The sequence below is a fragment of the Simochromis diagramma genome, unplaced genomic scaffold (genome assembly GCF_900408965.1).
Source record: "Simochromis diagramma unplaced genomic scaffold, fSimDia1.1 OVJJ01000389.1, whole genome shotgun sequence".
NCBI classification, from domain to species: Eukaryota; Metazoa; Chordata; class Actinopteri; order Cichliformes; family Cichlidae; genus Simochromis; species Simochromis diagramma.
In genome coordinates, this window is record NW_024387227.1 from 784,029 (window position 1) to 796,449 (window position 12,421).

At 39.6% G+C, this 12,421-nt stretch overlaps 1 protein-coding gene across 2 annotated transcripts in view; it reads right to left on the reverse strand.

Annotated features, from left to right (window-relative positions):
- Positions 1 to 12,421, reverse strand: part of megf6b (multiple EGF-like-domains 6b) — a 59,344-nt gene that overhangs the window by 36,479 nt on the left and 10,444 nt on the right. For both annotated transcript variants that reach the window (XM_040052279.1, XM_040052280.1), the window contains exon 4: positions 11,801 to 11,905. In XM_040052279.1, coding sequence (XP_039908213.1) covers positions 11,801 to 11,905 — 105 coding nt within the window. The remainder of the gene's footprint in view (positions 1 to 11,800; positions 11,906 to 12,421) is intronic.

The following is a 12,421-nucleotide window of genomic DNA, read 5'->3' on the forward strand; positions in this document are numbered from 1 at the left end:
TAGTCATATTTAATGCATTCTTAGTGCCAGTTTGAGGCACGGGTTTCTTCCCAAAGCCCTGTAATTGTGGCCAACGTGCTGCTGAGATTTTGTTAAGTGGCACTGGCAATAGGACGTGGTGTGGCTTTCCTTAATCCAGAGAAGTTAAAAAAAACACACCCTTTAATGAAAACCACACAACGACCTCTATGATGTGTATTTACTTCTATTGACAAACCGCTAACGTTTCCATGAAGTCATTTACAATCTGAATCAGGCCTTGAGTAGAAAGTTGTATCATGGAGGAAAGTGTAGTTAAAACCTTTTAAAGTACTTCTAAAATCTAAAAAGAAAAAAAACATCCTCGTAACCAGGCAAGAACTAAAGTCAAAGTTTGCTTCAAGATGAATCATTCAACTTGTGGAGTGAACAGACTCTGTCCACTCTCTCTGGGCCCAAGCACAAAAGGCCTCTGAAAGTCATGAATAAATGCACCTCCAACACTGACCCTCCAGAGCACGACAGCACTTGGTTCCCAGTCAGTTCGCTATGGACACCGAGGAAAGAAAAGTTGCTAACTACTGTAAAAAAGAAGTATAAATGTTTATTAGTTGAAATAATTCTTGGTACCAGCTTAAAAAGAAATGACTTTTGTTGTCTTTACTTCTTTAAACAGCTCATAAAGTCAACAGTGGTGTTTTTCTCATGTTCTCATGTGAAAACAGATGATCAGAATGTAAATTCACTGCTTATCTGTCGACTCCAACAGTTGTGTTTTGTTGTTGTTCAGTTTCTGTCCAAAGGCATGTGTTGACAAGAGGAAGAGACAAGCAGCAGATAGCTACACTGACAGAATCACTGAGAGGCTGTCTGACTCTCAGGTCAAAAAACGAATCAAATGACTGTAGTCTGCAGCACTCTGTGTGCAGCTTATCACAGCATATGACTGCTGAGACCTGTTTCCTTTTCTTTTTTTTAATTCTTGCACATTTGACCACAAGAGAATTCTAAGCGATATCAAAGAGACTAAATCCAGTGTTTACTTTTGTTTAGTGAACATTCTGCACTACTGAGTCCTAAAAACCCCTCTTTTGATGATCCATTTCACTGCACTGATAGGCAAGCTTTTAAATGTTTGTGCGTATAAATGTGCAAAGGTTTGAGTGAAGTGTTCCTAGTGTGTATTTATGTGTCAAGGGATGACTGAACTGCTTTGTTCCCAGACATAAACAGTTGAAGTGACATTAGTAAAAATCCCAAAATCATGCAATAGCCAGTCACCCCAAACTGAAGTGTTGCAACCTGATTTAGACAACCCCAATCTTCTTCCATAGTGCTGTTTCGACTAATGATCCGATGGAAGCTAACAGAGCGGAAAGCTCTGAGAGATGTCTGTCCGTTCAAAATAAAGATGTTAATTAAAGGTTTCTGGCGTCTGTCACTCAGTCTTACTTTCAGTAAAAGTTACAGATAAAAGCAGAAGACTGCAGCTGCATGAAGCCACGCATGTCTCTGGATAACATTTTATGATGTACAGAGCTGAACAAGAGGACTTTGAGGGATTGCCGTCTGACCCTTATGCATGTGCTCTCTCACTGCTCTACCTGTTAGGACCTGTCTTCTCAAGCTTTGACCCAGGAGTTTACAGCGCCTGGGAAAGCACACTGAGGTCTGCAGGAATCCAAAAATTACTTGTTGTGGTTTCCAGCCTGTCTCCGTCTTGGCTGCACACACTACAAAGGTATGCACAGGGCATGAGTGCAGGGAAAGTCGCCCAGAGCCAAGTGCTTTCAGGGCAAAAGATGGCAGGTACGTGACAGGCTACCATGGTCAAGAGAAGGAATAAACACTGAAAACATTGACGTTTGGATCGATTGATGCACAGCTGTGACATTCTGCATAGGACATCTTGGTTGATTAATATGTGAGTCGACCGGCAAGCTGAGTAATGCTAATCTGAGGGCGACTCAGCTGTACGACCAGTCCACACATTAAAATTATGACAAATACTAATAAACTAAACAGAGAACTGGATAAATCTTTCTCCATCGCACTTGCACCACCCTCTCACATATATTTTATAGCGTCTTTTCTTGTTTTGTGATTCCTATCGCTTTTTAAAGCTTCCACTTAGATAAAGAAAATCAAACTACAGTCTGATTTTTTTTAAATACAGCCTTTGTATATGAAAGGGGCTTTTCTTCACATTTAACATGTGCTTTTCACACCTCAAGTAACATCAGCATGAATGGCAGCGCAGTGAAAGATAACACTGTTGGGTGAATGCTTGCTGAAGCTAAATGGCTTCCATATGAACACACAGCAGTGGAAATAATGTCACAGATGGAGGAAAAAACAGAGATTTGTTTCAAAATGTTGAATAAACAAGGAGCTGATAAGAAAAACAAAGGCCAAAAAAAGCAAAATGAGAAGAAGATATGAGAGTTCATCTGAATTAATAGGTAGCCCAGATCAGGAGAATCGGGGCACCGCTGGCAGATGAAAGGATCAGTCCACACTGATTACGCCTTTAACTCTGTTTTGCAAACTCTTGTCACTTCTGATTTACACAAACTAGATGCAGTCGGCCCCTGAGAGACCAGGAGCGACCTTTTATCAGGAATGCTGTAAAGACTCTAATGAGATGGGGTGGGAGCCCAGAATCTCGGACAATTATGGGAGATTAGGGTACCGTGCAGGATGCAATGGCAGGTAGGTAGGCAAAGATGCGCCCCTCCTCCTGACTGCACTCCCTCTCATTAGACATGTCTTTCAGGACTTCACAGGAACAGCGCTGTTCTCTCTCAGGGCTGAACGTAAATTTTTGTTTTTCAGTGTGGAACAGAAGACAGGACGTCCTTTTGTGTGAAAGAGAGACCAAACAACTGCTCTAACAGAAAAAAGAGCCGCCCTCTACTTTCAATATCATTGTTTTAATCTGCTTTGAGTCAGCTGCACTGTTTCTTTCTTATGTTGTTGTTTTGGTTTTATTTTTTATTTTTTCATTCCTGTTTCAACACACAGTCTGGTTGTCATAAGTGGTTCTTAAAATGGCAAAAATGTTCCGGTAAACGAAGTCCAGGCTAATCACAAAAATGCATCATGTGTGTCTGTGAGAGCAAAAATGTTTGAGAAAGTTTTCTTCTTGAATTTTATCAATTCTGTATTGTTTACATCAATATTTATTACTGGATTTCTTTACCCAGTACTGTTGCCACCTGTGAGAAACCACTTGTGTCCATCTTTGCTATGCCTTTAAGTTATATCTAAAAAGAAAAAGCCAAACATTTGCTGGTTTTATTTTCTTAAACGTGCCAATATGTTTTTCTCATATATGTATAATTTAACCTTCAATAAAATTTGGTTTTGATTGTTAGGAAGACACAAAAAAATGGATGAAGGTTAAGAAACATGGCGACCATGCAGACCAAAGACTTAGCCATTATTTAACTTTAGCTACAGCTTCTAGAATAGATGCTTCTTAGACAGAAGAGACAACCGAGTTTGAGCTTGTGAGAGAAAGAGAAAAAGGTTAGAGAGGGGAAATGAGATGGATGTAAAGAGATTTCCTGAGCCTGTACTGCACAGCGTCCCTCATTTGAGCCCATCTAGATTTCTCGCTATGTTGGTTGCTAACAAAGCTACAAGAACAAGATTAAACCTTCAAATGCTAAAAAACTTAAAACATGCCAGTGACTCTTATTGGTACATTTAAACTCCACTTTAGAGAGAAAGTGTTTCGTAAAAATTAAAAACAAATTTAAAAAAAGCAATAATAGCAAGATTATGCAACCACCTGACCTTGTTCAGTGTTTTTAAATCAGATCTGATTAACTTGTTTTAACCTTACATTTGTGTTTTTGAGAAAAGAATGAAAGACATCACAATTCTCTCCAAGCAAAGTGAAAAAACAGACTTCAGCTTGTTCGGTCCTTTCAGCTGCAGCCTGTTAAACCCATCGCAGAACAAAAGGGAAACCCTGCGAATGATTTAAACTGTCAGAGATTCCCTAGACTTTTACAATGCCATTGTCAGCTGTTTGACTTTTACAGCTTTCTTTTTTTTGTCCAACTTAAAAAATGCTCTAAAACTAAAACGGTAAGATTATAAGCAGATAAAACAAATGTTATGAGTCCCTATATGAGATAACTCAAGGCTTTTGACCTCGTTTTGGAAGATGGACACACCAATCATGAGTGACAAACTGCTGCAGCTGGTCATCTCGCTACTTTATCTTCTGGTGGATTTACAGTCTTTCACGGTCGCACTGACCAAAATGAAGGATAATCGTATGAGTTATGGGCCATTGTTAAAGTGTTCCAACCGATCCATTTGTTCCCAGTTGTGATGCAGTTTGAGAGCAAGGGAACAAAAAATTAAGGTGCAATATTCCAGGAATCCCTTCTGTGATGAATTTGCCAAAAGCGAAAGAGGATTTTGCGCTAGTCATAACAATAGTGTACTCAGTATTAAAGCATAACAAATTGTCAAAATGGCAGTACTACACCAAACAGTCTTTAGAGCTTTACTGTGAAATCTTACATTCTTCCTAAACTACCATGAACACTCTCTTCCTTTTCCTCCTGAACCATTTACCAGCTCACTGCACATCAAAAACATCTCCTGGGCCTTAGTTAAAGAAAGCCCAATCTATATTATGGCTAGTCAAACAATGGGATTATGTACTAAGTCGGTGTTTCGAGCATTTAAGCTATCTTATATCCAGACCATGGTGCACACATGACTTTCATTTTGGAGCACTTTGTCGCTTAAGCACTTAGCTAGCTCAGCATGGAGGTTTTGCAAATATTTTTCTTGATCCCAAGTAAAAACCATTCAATCATACCCACCATTCAGGGATTTATTTTTACAATGGGAAAGGTCTGAAGGCCTGCATACCGACAGCAGTGATCTCGTTACATTCCACAGTGCTCCTAAACATGAAGGGAAAAGATCAACTCTATGCAGAGACTTGTAGCACAAGAAAAAGACCAGTCAGCAAACGGTGACAAACAGTTACCCAACATTTTCAGGCATGGTGAGATACCGTCCAGCTCAAGTTTAAAAGGGCACAAACTGCATCAACATGCTGGCTCGACCTTGGCTCTCTCTGCTCCCTTGCAGTCTCCAGCATAGAAGGACACCATAAAAGTCATTGGTGTCACATAAATCAGATTGTTTAAAGACACAGTTATACTAATGATACTCTTCAACTTTGCACAGCAATGCCTTGCTGCATTCAAATGTAAAAACAAAACAAAACACGTGGTCAGTGACTAAAGCCCAGAAACAATTATAGACCTTCAACCAAACAGCCACTAATGTGGTTACTCACATCTGGGAGCCCTGAATAACAATCATTTAATCTCACTAAAGAGAAATACATCTTCGGGTTTTGAGAAAGAGATGCACTTTTATCAAAATTCAACAGACATGAACCAGGAATAGAATTCCTGTAGGAAAAAAACATTTTTGTGCAGCAAGGGGAGGAGAACAAAACAGACAACTGGACTGTTGCCATTCTGGTTACAGTCTTTAAGGAAAGACCAGTAACAAAGTAGAATGGCTATGAGAAGTGGAACAATAGTACTGCAAAAAGAGCTAAATTTAAAATCTAAAGCTTGATGATGACAACAGATAAACTGTAGCTTGTACTTTACATGAAAACCAGATTCATGAATCCCTCTGAAGAGCTTCAGCTTCACACAAGGATGTCAAACTCATTTTACATCGTGGACCACATGCAGCCCACTTTGATCTTAAGTGGGCCAGCCCAGTGAAACTCATTTAGTCTTAATATGAGGAAAATAATTACAATTTCAACAGTACATTTAATTATTTAATAATTTAATTTTTCTATATGATAAATGTGTAAAATTACAGAAAAGGCTATGATAGCCCAACGCATAGACATATTTTCAGTAGATCTTTCTATAGTAGGTAGTGAAAAACAGGAACTTTTCTGTTATCTAATTGTTTATCTATTACTTTACTTTGTTTAGTATGAATGGAAATTGGCGAGGTCTTTATCAATAGGAAAAGCAGTGAAACTTTCCAAACTACACTTAAATGTTCAAAATCTATGAACTCCTTCCCATTTTCCACAGGCTCTCAGTGGGCCAGACTGGAAGTTTTGCTGAGCCTGTTCTGGCCCCCGGGCCTTATGTTTTACACTTCTGACTTAACAAAAAGACAGTGAGAGATGGTCAGAAGCAGCAAGAAAGACATGATCAGATAAACTGTATGGAGACCATATAACTTGTTAAAGAAAAGCCTGTATGTGATATGGTCTGAAGGTTTCTTCCTTCTATGATTTAAAGTTTCCACTCACGATCACATCCCTCTGAACTGCCAAGGTACCATGACTTATACTTTAAAAATGAAAAATATGACATTTTGGTTACCTTGTTATTTTTCTATTGTTCTTTCTTTAAATGCCAGAAGACACTTAAGACATTTTCTGCTTATAGCCCCTTGACCAGATGGCTTTAGTTCAAGTCTGTGTACATCACCGGCTGTGTGGAATTCAACAAGTGACCTTTAACAAGACTATAAATTCCAACAATAGCTCCAGGGTTGCTGCTCCGACCTTGAAACATGCGACCAAAAAACTTCACAAAGCCAGAACAAGATTAAAGGAACAGTAAAGGTAAGAAGACCTCTGCACTAAAACAAATGAGGATTTGACCCATTTGGTTTCCTCTCTGAAGTAAATGTCCTGCATTTAATGCAATACTGAGGGAAAATTACAAAAGCATTATCAGAAAAATTCAACTTTTAGTACATAAAAAGTACTGAGCATCAAATACAGATACAGATATAAAGCACAGCGTTATAGTAGGTAGATAATCCTAACAATGTATTTACTGCCAAAACATATAATAAAGTAAAAAAGCTTCATGTTTTGCTATTTAATTTGACTGTGTAAAGTATTAAAATTGTACTCGATTACAGTACAGTTGTTACTTTTCACCCCAGTTTATTATACAATCATGACCCATGTGATATGACATCACAAAATATCTCAGTGAAAGATTCAGAAAACTTATGAAAAGCATACTCAGTGGAAAAATAATCAATTATATCAGATAAGCTGATTAGAGTGAGCTTCTCATTGTGTCCCCGTTGTATTTCAGCACCAGCCACTAGACTGTGGAGGACGCGTCATGCACCGAAAGTCCCCACAGAAATAACTGACCTCATTATTTAGAGCTTTAATCAACTGTGTATAAGCCACACTAAAACCTAGGCGAGCTCTCTGACTGAAACAGACTCTGTTAGCAGTATTAGGCTGTATGTATTACTTTTTACAAAATCTCCTTGTTCTAACTGATCCCTTTGCTGTTCTATTAAAAGGAGAAAATAATTGTTATTTAACTTTACCCCGCTCTGAATGGATTACTCGAAGAAACTTGGAATGATTGACTGAAAGCATTTGGATTGACTGAAAGCTTAACATGGCAGTGGCTGAGAAAAGCATGCCTTAGAGCCTTAGAGAACAATGTTAACGATGATAGCTATCAGTACAGTACAGTTCTTCTTGAGTGATGTCTAGAACAAGCTGGTGCTTCTGGCATCGCAGTGACCACAAACTGAGCCAAGATATGAGCTTATGGCTCAGAACAAATGAAACTCATACTGTAACACAGAAAGAGCTATTTCAGCTCTTCTTTGGACTCAGCAAAGAAGTCTACCGCACACGGCATTATGCACATTGTGGGAATTGAGCAAACACCATCAAATCTGGAAAACCTTTTACTTTGCTTTCAACGGTTTTACTTTAATATCACAGACTCCTCATATTTGTGTCAAATAACTCTAAAACAAGTTGTCACATGAGCCATTGGTTCAGTGATAACTGCATCACCTTTCACCAGATGGATCTGATACAAAAAGCATTTTTACAAGACATTTAAAGCTTCTTCAACATAGTAAAGTTTCATGTTACAAAGAGTGTTTGTCAGCCTCTCTGTCTATCTGTCTGTTTCTAGCTGAGTCAGATGTCAGCTGGTATGAAGACATCTGCCTTGCCAGGGGTCTGAAAGCCTTGGACGCCGCTGATCCCAGAGGATACCACTTGCCTACTGATGACAGGTGGGATATAAAGTACATCAGGGACCAAGTGACTAAATCCCTTTGGATATAGACAAGATGAGTAGAAGAGCTGGGTTTCTTTTTTGTTTTTTGTTTTTTAAACGGACCTTAGCTCATACAAAAAAGAAGGTACGCTATAAGTTTCCGCTTCAATGCTGAAACGCTCCAACATTTTCATACATGTTATTGACATGAAATGAAAGTGATACCATGCTTTCATAAGGTGTTATAGGTGGACACATTCCAAATCTTTTGGATCACTTTACCTTGTTGGACAGTTGGACAGTCAGATATAGATAGCAACCTTCGGAGGCCTAAGATGTACGCGTGTACCAATTTGGTTGATGTCTTGTGGACAAAGACAGAGATTTATATTATAGGTAGTTTTTATTTGCATTATAGACCTCATTCTGCTTTAATTGGGAACTGTGTTGTATCGAGGAGTAAATAAACAGTCTAAGTAAACAGAAGATTTACTCATAAATTAGCCGAATGATGTGGCTGTAAGCAGTGTAAATACAGCCTTATAAATCAGCTGCTTCATCAGAACTGCTGTCAAATTTTGATTGGTTCTCAGAAATATTTAACGCAAACAAACAAACCACAAAATTACAGGACATCGGTTTGCAAGCGAACATCACTGGTCTCCATCAGTCATGATTAAATATAACACTGTATCCACTGTGTTTTGTAAGTGGAGGCTGACCCTTTCAAAAATGTGATTTACTATCTATCAAAGGACTAGGAAGGCCTCTAGGCACCAGTTCCTGCTTAACCGCATAGTTGAGGCACAAACACAAAAAAATAGTAATTATTGTCTTACACACAACCAGGACACAATGCTGTCCTAAAAACAAAATAGATGACGGCTACAGACAACTATTGAGAGCAGAGGACTAATTGGCCCCTTTGAAGACATAAACACAATCCAATTGCTATACACAAACACGGACAAACCACATCAGAAGCTCTCCAAGGGGGAATCACCACGTGCAGCTGCAGAGGAATGCTGTTGTGTAGCTGTCCGAAATGATGAGTGAATCTTTGAGTGAAGTGTGGCTACACACATTCATCCTTGGCCACATCCTCCACTGTGGCTTCAGGTTGTTGTTTTTCTCTTTTCTTTTCTTTTTTTACATCTTAACAGAGAGCAAACAGGGGCTGACAGCTGTGAGAAGCGTGTGGACCGCAGCAATAAGTGCATTACAATGGCAACTTGTGTGAGGAGCACGCTCAAATCTTTACAAGGGCTATTCATCCAGAGCTCAAGAACGTGACAACATTACGACGAAAGGCTATGTGTTTGACCACCGCAGGAATGCTCGGAAGGACTGATCAATATATCAGAGCAGTCACTCAGTGAACAGAGTCATTCATTAAAGCGATCCTATTAATGAGCCACCAGTCTCCAATGATCCACCTTGTACTCTTGAGTTATTGTCTTTGCCCTTGGGACTTTTTGACCTGACCCGTATTTGGTACATGTCCACCTCCCACCAACTTAAGCATTGCCCCTGGACAGGAGGAATCAACTGACAGCCTCACACCCTTCATCCAGCAGCTCATTTAGGGCCAATCACAGAGAAATATAGCTGCCTGAGTGCTTACAGGCTAATAATCTCTAAATAGCTACCCACCAGCAAATGCCCCCTAGGTATCCACTGATGACAGTTATCATTCACAATGAAAAACAACAGTGGCGTATCAGAGTGTGTGGAAATGGAAAGAAACAGGCTGGATGGAAAACAGGATGGGCCTTAAAAGGGACTTTTAGGTTATGTGGAATGTGTAAATGTGTGTAAAACATCCAACATTATTACTATGACTGTGTGTCTGTGTGTGCCTGTGTGTAAAAGCCACAACAATCATTTCTATTTAGCATTTTACGTCGTACATGAATGAGTGTGTTTGGGGAACAATGACAGGGATAAAATATGTCTGTCTTCAAAAAAAGAAACTGAAGGTAATCTCTGAAGGTTTCTTCCCCTCTTTATGCACCTTGTTAGAAGGTGAAGGACTGCCAGAGCCCCCATATTGGAAACATAAGAGAATACTCGAGTGTCAAATTAATGTTTTTTAAATCCCATATTTATGTTTTATTTCATAACTTAAAATGAGTAGATAAATCAGTATTAAAATGTAGCAACAGGAGGGGTGAGACTGTGCGTGTTGTATATTTTCAAAAGCCAACTAGTGCAGTGAACAGAGGTGTTTTTACTTGATTGCATTTTTTGTTCTGATCACTTACTGATCCACTAAGCACTTATTTAGACATCAGCTGTGTTTTTCATGATTAAGTCTTGCTGATTGCCACCATCATTCCCACAACTTCATACTATTTGTTATAGTGAGGAGCAAAACCTGTGCATTGCACCATGCTGTGCGCACTCACCCTCATTTCAACACTCCATATCTGTGATTTATCATTGTGTGTTACTAAAAAACACGCTACTGCTCTGTTCAGAATGACTGATGAGCTTCTACTACAGAGACAAAAGAGGGCAAGCATCCTATCATTCATAAACATAACATAAAAGAAGCCAAATACATGTCATTCAGATACATTATTACATCCACAGAGAATGCAAAGCTATAAAACAGAGTCAGCTGGTTTCTAGTTGTTTATGCTGAGACGATCATGCCTCTGAATATGTTTATATGCTCCATTTTAGGCAAACCTATGCTTTTTTTTTTTGCATGAACACTGATGAACATCATCCTAAGCAGATGGTTTCAATGTTCTTAAAGCCCTCCTCTTTAAGGCACCGAGTGGTCCTAAGCTTTGCTGGACAGGATCTCAGTGGGCATGTGTATTTATGGATCCCTTTGTCTTAATGGTTAATCTCTCATTCAAGTATGAAGTAATCAGAAGTGAGACAGGTCAGCTTAGCTGCCACCGAAACCGATTCCTCAATGGCTAATCATGAGCCACAGCCAAGAAGGCTGTAAAACTACACGTTCCACCAGTGAAGTCTTGAGAAAATCACGTGTTGATTAAGAAGTGGGTAAGTTTGAGATGAAGGTGAAGGATTCTGGATCCTGTCCAGAGTGTGTAAAAGCAGATTAGACCTAACAAAAGCGTGATGTTTACTCGGCCTCTGCAGTTAGAACTTGTGCAACAAAGTCTGTAACATTTGGGAGGGTCTGAATCGAGGGCGACACGGACAATTCTAACAAAAACTTGACACCGAAAAGGAATTTCCTGCCGTGTGGTGTTATCCGAAAAACAACAGAATCTTCCACTGTGTTACTTCAACAGCTCAAATTTAACAATGGAGATGCTGATAAAATACTTAGGTTTCTGGTAAGTAAGCCAAGTGCTGATGTGAGGAGATTCCCTATTCACTCTACAGAAAGGCTATCACTTCAACAGAGTTCAGGGGGAGGCCTGGCAGTCTGACTGAAGTGGATCAGAAATGTAGGCTCCAGAAAACAGTCAAGGGTTGTTGTTTTTTTAATTAAATAGTGACCTACTAATCGATTTCAATCTGTCTGTAAGGTGTTTTCTTGATTCCTGCCATTACTGTAGTTACTTTTCAACCTCCGTCCAATGAGAGCTGAGAATGGGTTCTTTAACTCTACATGTTGCTTTATTACTAAACTCTGAAAACATGTAACAAATGTAAGAAACACAACAACAAAGAATGGGCAATAAAACAAGCATAAAAGAAAGAGAAGAAAAGAGAAGAATCTGAATATGAAACACTACAAGGATGTCTCTACTCACCGTACTGACAGCTGGGGCCGCTGAACCCTGCGGGACAATCACAGAACTGGGTGGATCCTTCCCGACACTGGCCCCCGTTGAAGCAAACACCGTAGCTACACACCGCTGCATGTGGAAAGACAAGAGGAAAGAACAAATAGATGAGAGAAGCAGAGACACCTGGCTGTTGTCAGGACACGTCAGCATCTGCGATTTCTTAAACTGACCTCTTTCTATCAAAAACTTATCACCAGCCTATTAACGTCTGACTAAAGAGGAACCTGAATTCTCCTCCATTCACACTAACAAATGTAAGTGGAATCTGCCCCTTGGCTTTGAGAAGACAAACAAGGTTTTTTCACCAAGAAATTTCTAAACAGTAGTTTCCGTGACTTTTAACTATGATTGATCACAACAGCTTGTATGACTTTCACGGGAAACTGCCGTCTTCCTCACACAGTCAGAGAACATCACCTGGAAATGTCATCGATCGCGGAGCTGAACTTTTGTTTATTGTCGTAAACTGTGACTGTACAGATGTGTCGTGGTGAGTTACGATTGAAATTCACAGAGGCGCAGGTCAGGCTCATCCATCTCTTTGACAAGCGACCCCGAGTCCTTAAATCCCCGTGAGTCAAACTG